The following is a 15,481-nucleotide window of genomic DNA, read 5'->3' as shown; positions in this document are numbered from 1 at the left end:
ATACCAAAGGAGAGATGGTTGGAAGAAAATGCTCACCTAATGTTTCTAACACACTTTATATTCTGATTTCTTTTGCAGTACACATAAAACCCAAGAAATACTAAGCCCTTCACACAAAGTCTTCATACGATTTATGAGAAATGGAATCACAAAAATTACAGGAAAATAAAGGTGTAAGACTTATACGTTCAATAGCAAGGCAACACAATGGGATGAAATTCAACCTCCCAGTTGCACTAATGATTTGCAGAATACTGTGTAAGACGACCTACTGAGTTAAGGCTCTTTTACTGCCTACGCACACAAGGGCGAGCGAAAGACAATGTCAGCACTGACCGAATTTCCAATTTCAAGCACTCAATTTTAAGGCTTCGGCTTCCATGCCTCTTGGCTCACAGATACGCCATTCACTGCCTATATGATCTGCCGTTGGGGGAGGTAATTGCAAGGTTTGGAGAAAAGTCCATAACCTACTCTTCTGTCTCAACGGGATGAATTCTGTATGAAACACTCTATAGTAATTAAGAGCATAATATTTAACTATGTCTGACATCCTTATGCGGCAAATGAGTAAGCACTTGAGGTTGTAGGACAAATGATTGTAACAAGCACACTCAGAGAATGCTCTGAATGTCCTACATCCCAGACATATTTTTCACAGCTGGCCAAATGTGATCTATCTGAGAACACTTTGAAGAACTACTATTTCAAAACTGAATATTGGGATCCTCCCAAACAGACAAGGCTGCTTCTAAGGTCATTTCCCTTAGATCAAGAATCTACCCATCAGTCAGAATGAATAATAAAGGGGCATCAAGCCATCAACTAAGAACCAGTTTAAGGAGCTTGAAGAATGTGGCTTTGGTGCTACTTTTTTATGCATAGCAGACACACGGCATCTTTGAGAGGATACATTTCCAAAACAGCTTTTTTTTTTTTTTTTTTGAACCAGAAGTCTTTTTTTTCAGGTAGCTGAAATACTCAGTAAAATATTTCCAGAATACAACCTAATTTTTTTTTTTAAAAATATATAAAGCAATTACAAAGTTTTATTTTCTGGTTATTTTTGAAAGCTCGCAGTATAATTCAGACTGCTCCAATGAGTCATATTCCCTGCAGATGTCTGGTACATTTATCATGTACACAAAATGTTATAATAAAAATCATTTAGCTCTCCATTTGTAAGGTAGGAACAATTTTTAAAAACTGAAATAGCTGTTATATATTTCCTAGATACACTGAGTTAAAAACAAAGGGTAAGAATATGACTGTAGGAATGACTGTATGAACGTTGTTCTAACATTAGCTGCAAAATTATACTTTGGTATTACTGTTTGGCTTATACTTTTCCTGTGTCATAATTAATTTTTCATTTAATTCAATGAACTCTCTCAAGAACAAAAATGGTAGTTATAAAAGTTTCATTATATTAAGTCAATACATAAATGCAATAACTTAAGCTTCCCTTTTCTGATTGCAAGATGTAGTAAAAAAGATGAAGTACTATAGTCATTGAATACTGTTTGATTTTCATAAATGGAGACTGATGAGGCTCTTGAGATGTCAGCAAAATTATTTCAATGAGCAGATTCAGAGAACTCTGTGTCCCAGGAACAAGAACAGTCTTTTACATGTGTAATATTGATGCTCCAAGACTCAATATGAAGGTTCTAGTTAGTTATTATTTCTGGACTGAATGCAATAAATTAAGAACAGTTATCCACATAATACCACAGCATAAACGTTTTGAAAAAACGTAGTGAAGAAAGTGTATTTTCTTAAATTTTAAAGTATAAGAGTAATACTGATGTCAGCTGTGCAAAGGACACTTGGTTTTTCCTGGCTGGTCTCTGTTTACTGGCATGTGGAGCTTTGATCAGGGAATGCTGACATGTGCTGAACTAAAGCTGATACTGCTGAACCTCCCCACGATGTCAGAATCTACACAGCATACCTAATCCACTGACTTTAATAATAGTCTTTGCCCATTATTTTGCCTTTGTTTATGAAAAGAAAATGTGCAATCTCCTCCACAATCCATTCCAGGAATCGGAGCGCAGAGCGGACTAACAGCAAATACATGCTCTTGCCCCTTTATGCCCCAACTGATACAAAACGAGCGTGCTAGAACCAGCCTCCAATCCAAGTCTGACGCTTAAAGAAACCTTCAGCTCCTAATAACTGAGGACTTCTATTTATTAGTTCTTTTTAAGTGAAGGCTCAGTTTTCCTTGTGCCCCATAGGGCATTTCGCATTAGTACAGAGGCAGCTGACATCTGAAAATACATTATAGTCTGAATGTCCACTAAAAGCTGGCAATCAGCTCTCACTACTCCCGAGTGATGAACCGACACTTGAGTGCAAACTGCCCAGAAGCTTCTCATCAGAAAATGACTATTAATTTTCTGATGTAATGGAGGGCAAATTGGATCTTAGAAGATTATAAAAATCAATTATCCAAAGCAAATCCATACTTAGGTGCATTAGAAACACCTGAATATGCACATACATATATGGAATCAGCTCGTGGGAAATATACATGTATATCTGTCTACATACCCTCCTCCGCCAATATTTTACTCAGTATAAAATACAATGATATTTTACAATATAAGATGTCTGATTAGGCTTTCAATTCCTACCACGCAGGAATCCACAAAAGATACTACAAACCAGAGACAACATGCATAACTGGAGGGAAGGAAATCCAGTGCTACACGCGAATACAGGGCAATTTACCTGAAGAGGAGAAACTATCCTTGACATGACTACTGAAGTACAGAACTATGAAGGAATCCTGTTGCCTTCTTAAACATTTGTTGGACTTGACCCCAGTAATTAATGTGAATTATCAAAAACTAAGCCATGACCTCCAGGTGAGGTATTAAGCTGCGTATTAGAAGAACAAAGCCAAGCAGAAGATATCTAAAATTCTCCTGAAACCAAGCACATTCTCATAACTATTAGACCCAAGAACTAAAAATAGGATGACAAACTGTCCCATATAAATTCTTAACCTTAGAAAATGAAGCATTGATGTAGTGCTTTAAATAGATTATTGCTTCCATAGATGATCCACATGTTTTCATTTTCTTCCAGAAGTTACATTAGCCAATTCTAATAAATTAAAACGGGCCAACTTGGAAAGAACTGGTCAACAACATAACTCCATGGGAAACCTATCTGTAATATTTTTTCTTTTATTGAGATACAAAGAATTCAGGATCATGACTGTTAATAAAGGTAGATGAAATAGAAGCAATGCAGAAAAAACCCCAACCCTTATTTTTGTTACATTGCCAAACAAGACTAAAACTAAATGTAATGAGATCAAAGCTCATTGTAACTCTATACAAACCAGATTTGCTTGGATTTTCATAGTGCTCTAGTTTAGGACAACTCAGCACTATCAGAATAACACGAAAACATATGCACTGTATACATTCACTTTCAAAATCTTGCTCTCTCTTTTATATTTGTCTAACATCTAACGTCAATTTAAAGGATAAATTATGTTAATTTTACAATAGCCACAGAATTTACTGTCCTGAATGAAAATCATGGCTTTAATGCTAAACACTTAAAATTATTTTCAAAGCTTCTCTTTGCCAACAGTTTAAAAAATACGGAAATAAGGAAAAAAGGACAATCACTGCTAATTATTTAACATATGACCACCCCTGGACATCAAATTAATGTAATCAACTTTCATTAAGTTCAAGTCTGTATCTTTTGAGAAAAAGCTGAATAGAAACATGTTGTCACGGAGCTCAATATTTTTAGCCATAGCACCATACTCACACTTGTTTTAAATGGGGTGGCACGTGAGGAGTAGTTGTTACACTTGCAGAATGTTTTTCCTTATTTTCTATAGATATTAGGCAATATTCCCTACATTTTATGAAGTTTTCCAAATGGTTTCTTTATAGAATTTCTAGCAAAATCAGACATTCCACGGAGCAAGCTATGGAATATAAAAAGCCACGTATAACAGAATCAGTCAAATTGCAAACTACCAGTCTAGTAAAATGGCCACAATTCATTCTGTAATAAGAGTTTGTAGAATGTACATAATCATTTAAAAGCATGAACGTACAGATTTAGGCGGAAAATTGCTTTCATTACAAAGCACTTGCTAAGCATAGTGATGAAATCAAGATAAAAGTAAATCAAAGAGCAAGATTTAGCAGTCAAACAAACATCAATTTATTTACGAAAACAGATTGTAGATAAACATCACCAGAAAAAAAAAAAAAACCCTGTTCGACAAGAAGAGCACAATTAATTTGGAGAATAACAACAACCAAAAATCAAATCAAACTGATCAATCCCCATTAAGGGTAAACAAATCGTTAACAGAAGAAAAGTCTAAAAGGCCTCCCCAAAACAAATGCATAAATACATTCAGCATTATTAAAACATAAATCTGATGTCCATCTTTGCTAGCTTTTGTTGGCAATTCTAAAAGGATTAATTTGACCACCGTGTTTCACTTTCAAGTTTTTTATCAATTATCCTTCTACACTCTCCAAGGCACTGGGAAAGCAACCTGTCTTTGGAGCAGATGAGTATGGTCCATTTTCTAAGATACTTATGTGGGGGTGGAGTGGGGAAGGAGGAAATCAGTGAATTTCAGTCATTCTTACCATCTCTTACTGTGTAAATATTTTGACCTGATCAGTAATGTCAAGGGAAGCATGCAGAACCACAGGAAATAGCTTACATAAATGACCTTTTTAAGCACTGCCCTCCATCCGAGTGATTAGATTCTGAAAAGCTGTGAACACCAGGAAGACTGAAGTCTACCCATCAATACATCCAGCTTTACATTTCAATATATATACTTTAAAATTAATCTTAGCACTCTCTGCAGGATTAATGATCACAGACACTAAAGCAGGCAACAAATTTCAACATCACATATATTTTGTTTGGTATTCTGTAGGATAGCCATAATAATTTATTTTAGATACATAATGCTATCAGAGCAGAAGTTATTTTTAAATGAAGAAATAAAACTTCTAAAAGCTACTATTATATTTGTAGTTTTCTTTTTTAACATGAAGCTGCTAGAACAAAGTATCCAGGTAGAAAGAAAATAGGAGAAAAGAACATACACTAACAGAATTTAATTTAATTATGTCCCCAAACTGAACACATATGCTAGAGAAGAGTTAATGATATATATATCGCCTGATGGCTCCCTGAGGAGCAATTTGCCAATACAGCTCCATTACATCAGACATAATAAAAATGTCTATGTTGACCAGTAAAAGCCAGGTCTGGTTCTCTTCAAACTCCATCACTCTGGTGGTATGTGAATCATTCTTCCTTTTCCCTCAATACTAGCAAAGCTAGTTCTTTAGTAACTATTTACATTTAATGTCAGAAAAGAAACTTTCATGAAAAATCATTACTTTTGAAGAGAATAAATTACCATTGCTAGCTGCTAAACAGACAAAAGCATCTGGCACTGGCTACTGTACATGTCTTTGTTTCTTTAAGAATGGAATAATAAACCAGGTAAAAGGACCCTTAATTTTATGAAAAAATAAACCTATCTGCATTAAAATTTCAAACAAAGTCCACAAGCCTGTTCAACAGTAAATGCTGATTAAAAAATTACTGGTTTTCAGCTAGCAGGAGTTGGAACCATACTTATATTAAATTATATTACATAATAACTAGCAAGAAAAACAGTAAGGCCCTCGGGATCAGAAACATTTATTTCAGTTTACCACTTGCTGATATAGCTCAGTGATCCCAGTACTCAGAAAGGAGACGGAAAGTGGATGTGGAAGAAGAGGGCATGATTTAAAGTGCTGTTTCGAGAAGGAAATGCTAATGGCTAGTCTGATTGTTTAAATCAATTTATGTTACATAATGTAGTCCAACACAGATGTCATTATACTAATATAAACTGCTTTTTACAAATATACCTTATTTGGCTTCAGCAAGTGAAGCATCGTACATATATATAAACAGTTCCACAACAGCATATTTATATAGGGAGATAGAAAGGCGACAGTCAGGGTTTTAATTACATCTAATTACATTTTGCTTTAATTACATTTTAAGTGGCATTAAGCAGCATATTAAATGGAGAAAAATCTTCCTATTCACCTTGCCTAGGAACAAAAGCTTTGAGGCAATCCTAAAGGACACTTCTAAGGGAATCAGCAAGTGTATCAGCAGATACGCACACCAAGCTGGTAGAGATAATGACAAAATCCTGCCCTCAATGCCTAAGATTAGCCCAACCAGAAGAATGCCAGGGAAAGGAAAAGATGTCCCCACTGGTGCTGTAGCTACTTAACAACCATCTGAGTGTCCCATCCTCTAACAGCTGGGGCATGACTGCACAATCTGTATGACTGTATGCATAGAGACAATTTATCTGTTTTCTTCTGCAAAGAGAAATAGTATCCAATTCTGAACAAAAACAGAGGCAGGTAAATCTAACAGTAAGATATATCTTCTTTAAAAAGAATCATTTCAACAATGAAAAACATTAAACGATGGAAATTGCAATCTGCTCTCCAGCCTTAAACCAAAGAGACAGGAAATATCTTCTTTACTTCATTATCTTTTATACCTACTTCAATATCTTTTTTACCTATATAAGTGCTACCCCAATCTTTTGCACAAGCTCATACCTCAGGCTCCAACTCTGCTCACTACTTTGCTCTCCTGAATTTTCTAGTGTGTTTGTAACACACAGGTAATAAAAATCTCCTTAACATAAAAATCTTAAAAATGTAGATATCAAAATAAAACAACTTTTTTCAAAATGGGAAAATTAATACTTTCCAAAAGAAAATTGCATGTGAGTACTTTTGTTTTCCTTCAAGATAACTATCATCAAATTTTATTTATACAGATTAAGTAGCACTAGGAATTTTTCAAAGCGAGTAAGAGGAAAAGGCATAGAAAAGAGAAGCAATCCCTGCTTCCAGTTTAACACCTAGCTTACACTTATTACTGTCAGCAAAGATCACTGAAACCAGAATCAGTATAGAAAGTGAAATATGAAGACTCAGAGATCTTATCCTGCATGCCTCTTCTCATAATTTTTAAAGGCGCTTCTTCACAAACGTAAAAATACTTGAAACACATAGTCCAAGTTCATGGTAAGGAAAACCATGCTCTACTGAAGATGCCCGAAAACACCACAGCAAATGCTGTTTTCCCAATCTGAGCAAAAGAACAACAAATACAACAAGAAAGGAGGTAGAGAATGGGACAATAAAAGTCCCAAACCAGCAAGGTTCGATGCACCATGACTCTGAACAAAAAGTTGCAGAACCACAGGAAATCCACAGAGACAATCAGGTCAATCTGTGCTCTGGGCTAACTTACGTAGAATACCAATGAAGGTAGATGAAACCGCATTAAATCAATTTTAATTGGAGACCAAGTTGAAAAAAACCCTAGGTCGACAAAAACAAACTGGGAATAAATCTTCAAGTAAAAAAAAAAAAAAAAAAAGAGAGAGAGAGAGAAACAAAGGTATCTTCTTTAGGAGCCTTTCTTCTCTCACAACAGTTAAGAAGTAATAGAGATCATCAGATGAGAAGATTAAAGTATGTCTTTAGCTTGAAAAACTGTGCCCTGTCTAGCTATCCGAAGTAGAAGCATGAATGTTCTTTTAGCTCCTCTTTTACTACTGCTTTAGCCTTACCATTTCTAACGCCTGACAACTGCATTTTGTGATCTCCTCATGAGATGTGCTTGTCAACTCTTAGTATTTTTTAAGAAAAAAAGCTCAATCATAGAATCATAGAATACCAGGTTGGAAGGGACCTCAGGGATCATCTGGTCCAGCCTTTCCAGCACAATCTAGACGAGATGCCCCAGCACCATGTCCAGCTGAGTCTTAAACGTGTTCAGCGTAGCGGAGTCAACCACTTCCCTGGGGAGATTATTCCAATGATTGACTGTTCCCATTGTGAAAAATTTACCTCTTGTGTCCAATCGGAATCTCCCTGGGAGTAACTTGTACCCGTTACCCCTTGTCCTCGCCATGTGACTCCTTGTAAAAAGGGAGCCTCCATCTTCTTTGTAGCTCACCTTTAAGTACTGGTACATGGTGATGAGATCACCTCTAAGCCTCCTTTTCTCAAGGCTGAACAAACCCAGCTCTCTCAGCCTATCCTCATACGGCAGGCTGCCCAGACCCTTGGTCATCTTGGTGGCCCTTCTCTGGACCCCCTCCAGCCTGTCCACATCTTTTTTGTACAACAGGGACCAGAACTGTACATGGTATTCCAGGTGTGGCCTGACAAGTGCCAAGTTCTTTCTCTCAGCTGGTGATGCCCTTTCTGATGCAACCCAGCATCCTATTGGCTTTCTTGGCCGCAGCAGCACACTGTTCACTCATGTTGAGCTTCCTGTCCACCAGAACCCCCAGGTCCCTTTCCACAGAGCTGCTCTCCAGCCAGATGGATCCCAGTCTGAGCTGCACTCCTGGATTATGTTTTCCCCAGGTGCAAGACCTTGTCTTTGTTAAACTTCATACGGTTCTTGTTAGCCCACTCTTCCAGCCTACCCAGATCTTCCTGCGGGGTGGCTCTCCCTTCCAGAGTGTCTACTTCCCCACTCAATTTGGTGTCATCTGCAAACTTCATCAGGCTACACTTGATGCTGTTATCCAGATCACTTATGAAGATATTGAATAGCATTGGGCCCAATATCGATCCCTGGGGGACCCCACTTGTGACGGGTTGCCAGTTTGAAAAAGAGCCATTTACCACAACCCTTTGCGTGCGGCCCACCAGCCAATTCCTCACCCACTGCACAGACTACTTGTCTAGGCCATAACACATCAGTTTCTCCAAGAGGAGGCCGTGGGGAACCGTACCGAAAGCCTTGGATAAGTCCAGGTGGACGATGTCGACCGCTCGCCCCATGTCAACTGAGCAGGTCACTTTATCATAGAAGGCCACCAGATTTGTCAGGCACGATCTGCCTTTTGTGAAACCGTGTTGGCTTTTCCCAATTACGTGCTTCATTTGACTTGTGATGGCCCCCAGGAGGATTAAAGCTAAATAATAAAAGCACAAGACATTGTTCTTCTACCTCCTTTTTAAGGATAGGTTATTGTTATACACTCCTTGCTTTTTATGGTTAATAACTGCATTTTATGATTGTGTTACAAGAGATGCTTGTAAACTCTTCGTGTTTTTAAGTAAAAAAGCAAAAAAATGCACAGAAAAATTTAACATCCTGAAAGGCAAAATATTATTAAAACAATTTTATCCAGCCCAAAAGATATTTAGAAGTGCAGCTAAGCAGATCAAGAAGGCAACATCTTAGTCAGATGCACCCAGTAGGAAGGCGTGGGAAGTCATGACTAGTTTTTGCTAATAAAAATACCCACCTGTACACGTATGTCCTCAGGAATATTTACTGTATTATCAATAAATTTGTACAATTCCACATCTGCTATTTCTCAGAGTTGTTACTTACCCCAGTTTTATCGCATAGACGCAAAGTATGAAAAGACCCCACAGCAAATAATTCTCCATCCACAGCCCAGGCAACAGATGTTATAGGATATTCATGGGGCTGTGAGCTGTACAGTAGACGTCCATAACTGTCCCAAACCTTTAAAAAAATTTAAATATATATATCTCTCTATACGAAAATAGTTTGGGTGTACCTTTACTTATTCTAGAGCTATCCCTCATGATCACAGAAGTTGCAGAAATACACTAAGTTATTTCAGTGCCTTTTTGAGTTACTAGAAAAATCACATATATTATAGTTCATTTTTCATTAAAGGTTGTTCCTAATCAATATTGGTTTGTTTAATGCAATAGACTTTGCTTTGCGGCTATAGCAAATGTTACATTTTCTGTATAAAATATTTTGAACTAATGAATTTTGTTTCCTGCTGTATTGGGTCTGCGTGGCAAGGTTTTGCTAGTGGGGGGGCTACAGGGGTGGCTTCTGTGAGAAGCTGCTAGAAGCTTCCCCTATGTCCGATAGGACCAATGCCAGCTGGCCCCAAGGCGGACCCGCCGCTGGCCAAGCCTGAGCCCATTGGTGATGGTGGTAGCGCCTCTGGGATAACATAGCTAAGAAGCAGAAAAAAAAAAAAGCTGTGCAAGTGCAGCCAGAGAGGAGTGAGACTGCGAGAGGCACAGCCCTGCAGACACCAAGGGCAGGGAAGAAGGAGGGGGAGGAGGTGCTCCAGGCGCCGGAGCAGAGATTCCCCTGCAGCCCCTGGGGAAGCCCATGGTGAGGCAGGCTGTGCCCCTGCAGCCCATGGTGCAGCAGATCTCCACCTGCAGCCCATGGTGCAGCAGATCTCCACCTGCAGCCCGTGGAGGACCCCACGCCGGAGCAGGGGGATGCCCGAAGGAGGCTGTGACCCCATGGGAAGCCTGTGCTGGAGCAGGCTCCTGGCAGGACCTGTGGAGCTGTGGAAGGGACCCCACACTTGAGCAGGGGAAGAGTGTGAGGATTTCTCCCCCTGAGGAGGAAGGAGCAGCAGAGACAACGTGTGATGAACTGACCCCAACCCCCCATTCCCTGTCCCCCTGTGCCGCTGGGCAGGGAGTAGGTAAAGAAATTGGGAGTGAAATTAAACCTGGGAAGAAGGGAGGGGTGGGGGGAAGGTGTTTTTAAGATGTAATTTTTATTTCTCATTACCCTACTCTGATTTGGTTGGTAATAAATTAAACTAATTTCCCCAGGTCGAGTCTGTTTTGCCCGTGACGGTAATTGCTGAGTGATCTCTCCCTGCCCTTATCTCAACCCACGAGCCTTTCGTTATATTTTCTCTCCCCTGTCCAGCTGAGGAGGGCAGTGATAGAGCGGCTTTGGTGGGCACCTAGTGTCCAGCCAGGGTCAACCCACCACACCTGCAAATTACTGTAAGTCTGTAAAACAACCACAAAGTTTATTCTATTTGCACTCATTTCCCAACAATGCAAGGCACCTCTGCAAATTTCCAGATCAAAGACATTTTCTCACTGATTGAAGCCAACAGAATATCAGAAAGCCAGTTCACAGAGTGAAGTCATTTGGTTTTAACACTTTGATTTTTTTTAATTTCTTAATTGTGTACATTTTTATCACAGCCATTATATCCTTAAAGAATGACAGAACCAACATATAATACAATTAAAAATAAGTTCCTACTTAAGGTAAGAACACAATATGTGCTTCCCATTTTGGATACAGAATATTCTAACAAAAAAATTTCCTAAGGGATTCACTAATGCTCCTATAATAGAAAACAGCAGCTTTATCTGCTCTAATTTTATATATCGTTACCTCTTTCAGCATGTGTCATAGCTTATACTATTTCAAGTAATCATTTCTATATTTCTACATATTTCCTTTTGGAGTTTGTTTCACTTCCATTTTACCTATTTTCATTCTGCTGTATTTAAAAAAAAACATTTCTAATTTTATGCTACTAGTCAGAGCAAGATGTATTTACAAATAATACAACTCAGGGTAACAAGTTTTTCTTGAAAACTGAACTACTATTCATCTAAATTTGAGCTTCCAAGTAGTATTAAAATCAGAAAACATCAGAATGCCTAATATCTTTCTCTGTCATTTAGTTTACCCTAAAAAGTTAACCAGTACTCACCTTATATTTACAATCTTCACCTGCAGAAAGAATCAGGTCATTAACAGAGTTCCAGTCAGTTTTTAAAATAAGTCCATCATGGGCTTTCCACTGAAATGAAAAAAAAAAAAAAAAATTAAACATAGATGCAACAAGTCTGACAACTTCTATTTTTAATATTTATCATTCATCATTTACTACCATTCATAGACTCCAATGTAGATCAGGTTTTCCAACAGTACAAATGCACAGATGTCATCTCTTCTGCAGAAAAATAAGTTAAAGACGGCCTGAACAAGGCAGAACGGAAGCATAACAATCTGCACTAAAAGCACGTTCTAAACGATTGCTTCTGTATCTTTCTGCCTTTTTGTAACAAATGAAAAGGGAAAGACTTGTATCTTTTTGCTTTTTCTTTATTTACGAAAAAGAGAAATGCTTAATCACACGCCTGAAGAATATCCACAGCAGAAATTGTCAAAAATCTTTTAGTTTAGAGAAATGAACAATCTCCTTATTCTCAAAAAAGCCTGAAAAGGGCGGGGGGGGGGGGGGGGGGGGGGATATGAGTGGTACACATGTTGCATGGAAAATTTTAGCACAAACATTTTATGTTTGTACATTTTATGTTGTACGCAAAACTGTAGATAACTGAAAAAAGTTTTCACATGGAAGTGTGAGACAACCTTAACGTGTTAATGATACCTGCAAAACTTTAGCATTTGGCTGAAGAGGTTTAATAATCAGATGTTTCCCTGAAGTATATAGGACTTTTTCAGAATCTGGTCCCCAGGCTACTGAGTACACTGGTGTTCCTGTAGACAGAAAGAAAGAAAAAAAAATATCTCTTATTACTTATCTGATCAAATTATGCAGAAACTGCTACAGCCAGTTCAAACTGCTTACTTAAAATCATACATCAAAAACTCAGGAGTGGGAGAAAGCCAAACTACGGGCAACCATTTGCCCTCCACACTGTCTGACTGCACTTATGGCCATGTTTACTGTTTTAGACAGCCATAGGAACAGCAGTAAGACACAGACACAACCCAGAAAGACAACTCTGAAGACTTTAGCTCATGCTGCATACCCTTCCAACACTCTTCAAGGAAATAAAAATACATAGGGTAAAGTCCTGGCAAATTCACTTGAGTAAACCATCAAACGCCTTTCAATGGGAGCACTCTAAATTTAACTTTGAACAAATCAACTCTATGCAAAACAAATAATGAATTGATAGCTTGTCCAATACTATATCTGGGTTACTGAAACTGTGTATGACTTTACTACTGCTATAGGTATTTCCTTTTCTCATATTGTACCTATCAATTTTTTCAATGCACCACTTAACTTTTAAGACCTACCCATTTTATTGCAAGGTCTGTCCCAGCAGACTCCGACTACATTCACCACTTGCTTCCTCATTTCACGCTCTCTCGAAAACCACCTCTGGAAGAATTAAAATCACCACATTTCTTCTTCTATGATAAGATTTCTTCTTCAGTCAAATCATCTTCATAACTAGACAATTTTGCTTCTTCAGCTTCACTAAACCTCATGCATATACTCCCAATTATTTTTGTTTCCCCACTCTTAAAATAAAAATAGAAATCTGACCAATTTATTCCAAGATATAGTTGAGCAAAATAAGATGAGATTGTCCTCCTCACCTTTGGGTCACCTTTCATCCTTAACATGCTTCTCTCTCACCTCGATGTACTCATCCCCTGGCTCATGGCTAACTGGGACACTGCAAAGATTTATGTTGCCCTTTCCCTTTGCACAATTTTCTCTATTATATCAAACAAAGCCCTTCATGGCCAATTTACTTTTAAGGTCTATCTGCATCGTGGCATCTTTCATTCCATATCAAAATGTTAACTCTTCCCAACTGTCTACAAAGTCAGCCTTCAATGCCCAGCTGTCAAATCTTCAGATCTTCTCTCTTGCTATATGTTTAGTTTGTAGACACTTCCTACAAACATGTACAAAAGCATTTCATGTTTACCTTGAAATCCCTGCAGACTGTTTGCCAGAATACCTACAATACGATTAAATCCAATGCTGAGACCACTGACTATGATACTGACCAATACCTAATTTAAAACCACCACCTATCATTTTAATAGTGTTTTTAATATTGCATCTTTCTCAAACCTCATTATCTATCGCCATTTACCATGCTATTAATTTGTAAAACTTTTTATAAGTGAACAGTTTTACACAACTCCAGAAAACGAACAGTAATAGCTGCATTTTATTTATAGTCTAATGCAATTTTATTCACAATTGTTACTTAAGAGATACAGAAAAATAACATGACAACAATCATCCTAACACTTATCAACAGACATCAGAAAATAGCTCTTTTCACCTACAATGGCGAGACTGATCACAAACATGGGTAGAAAGAGCTTTGTATTGCACCTAAATTATTCTTTGTAAGATGTTTAGGCTCCATAATTAAGCCTCTAACAAAACACACATTTTTGTTTTGCTGCATATATGAAAAAAACAAACATCCCATACAGAAGCAACTTACAAAACAAATGACAACAAATAAAACTGGAAAGAGTGGCCCACAGACTTCACAGATTTTTCCCAATTAATTGAAAACATTTTTTTGCAGATTGAAAACTCCAGAACGATGTATCTAGAATAAAGCTGACTGTTCTGTTTTAAAAACATATTATGTTGAAGTTTTCAAATGACCTTTTTTGAAAATAGAAGAAAGTAAAAAATTACATGGAAAAAGCATCCAGGGGAAAAAAAAAAAAAAAATCAGACTTGCCAACCATGCAAATATTTTCCATAGTATTTGACAGGATTAGTCTCCCCTGAAGAAGAAGAATCAAAGTATTACGCTACTTGATTCCTTGCAAACAAAACTAAAAAATTAAGTAAAGAGCATGTCCAAGCATTTATTTCTATCACAGCAAAAGCCCTGCAGCAATGGACAGCAAGTTTCAGCATAGTCTCAACATTACAAGACATGGAAACAGTGCATATAAAACTGCAAGAAGAGAGACTGTATAACAAGTCCCTGTCAGACCATTCTTACTTTTCTGTAAAACTTGTTTCCATATCTTCTGAAATCGGAAAGAACAGGCTTATTTCAGGCATCTGCTTTTCTCTAACATACTTAGTATTCTCACTGGCAGAAATGAGGCCTTTGAAGACACGATTCAACTGTCTGAACACAAGCACCTACGCGATGTGATGCACCTAGAGTACTCTACAATGCCCATGTGGAGCTTACAGATACAACACAGGACCTGAACGAGATCCACCTCCTTCTGGAATAGATCTGGAGGTTAGGCAGAATAGCCCAATGAACCTCCAATGGCACTAATGGCACACTTACATTAACACAACGGAATTGTAGCCCAAAAGTTCTGTTTGAGAAATACGAAACCTCAGAAATAGCAATTGTTACAACCTAAATACAAAGGAATTAAAATTGAGCAAATAATCCACTTTTTGTACATCTATAATTCATGGTAATAAAAAAACTCAAAAGGCTTAAGAAATGCTCTTACACGGTAAAATTTTCAGACACTTTTGGCATATTAAGTTCCATTTCAAAAAATGACTCTGAAATATCTTTTTATGGGAATATTTTGATGAGATTTAGATACTTAGGCAGTGGAACTGCTATATCAACTGTCCTAACATCATCTACTATCTTACCACTTAAGCCTTTGAATTTTCTCTCTGAACAAAAACCTGATTTTATTATGGCCACATCAATTCAGCACACTAAACTGGATTTGAGCTTCCAAATATTCAAACTCTAAACTGAGACCTGGTGTCATTGCTCCTGAATGTTTTTGTACTTCGTATATTTTCTTTTAGGAAGGCATCTATTTTATGTTACTTAGAAATACAGAATGA

At 37.6% G+C, this 15,481-nt stretch overlaps 1 protein-coding gene across 7 annotated transcripts in view; it reads right to left on the bottom strand.

The window, feature by feature from the left end:
* IFT80 (intraflagellar transport 80) overlaps positions 1-15,481 on the bottom strand; it is a 58,494-nt gene that overhangs the window by 24,352 nt on the left and 18,661 nt on the right. For all 7 annotated transcript variants that reach the window (XR_014229104.1, XM_082320799.1, XM_082320800.1 and 4 more), the window contains 3 exons: positions 12,293-12,402; positions 11,609-11,698; positions 9,469-9,606 (listed from right to left, as the gene is read on the bottom strand). Coding sequence is in view for 6 of the 7 variants with exons in the window: in XM_082320799.1 (XP_082176925.1) it covers positions 9,469-9,606; positions 11,609-11,698; positions 12,293-12,402 (338 nt within the window). In the remaining variant the exon portion in view is untranslated. The remainder of the gene's footprint in view (positions 1-9,468; positions 9,607-11,608; positions 11,699-12,292; positions 12,403-15,481) is intronic.

This window comes from Platalea leucorodia (assembly GCF_965183815.1).
Source record: "Platalea leucorodia genome assembly, chromosome: 8".
Taxonomy (NCBI): Eukaryota; Metazoa; Chordata; class Aves; order Pelecaniformes; family Threskiornithidae; genus Platalea; species Platalea leucorodia.
This window is presented reverse-complemented; position numbering and strand designations above follow the sequence as displayed.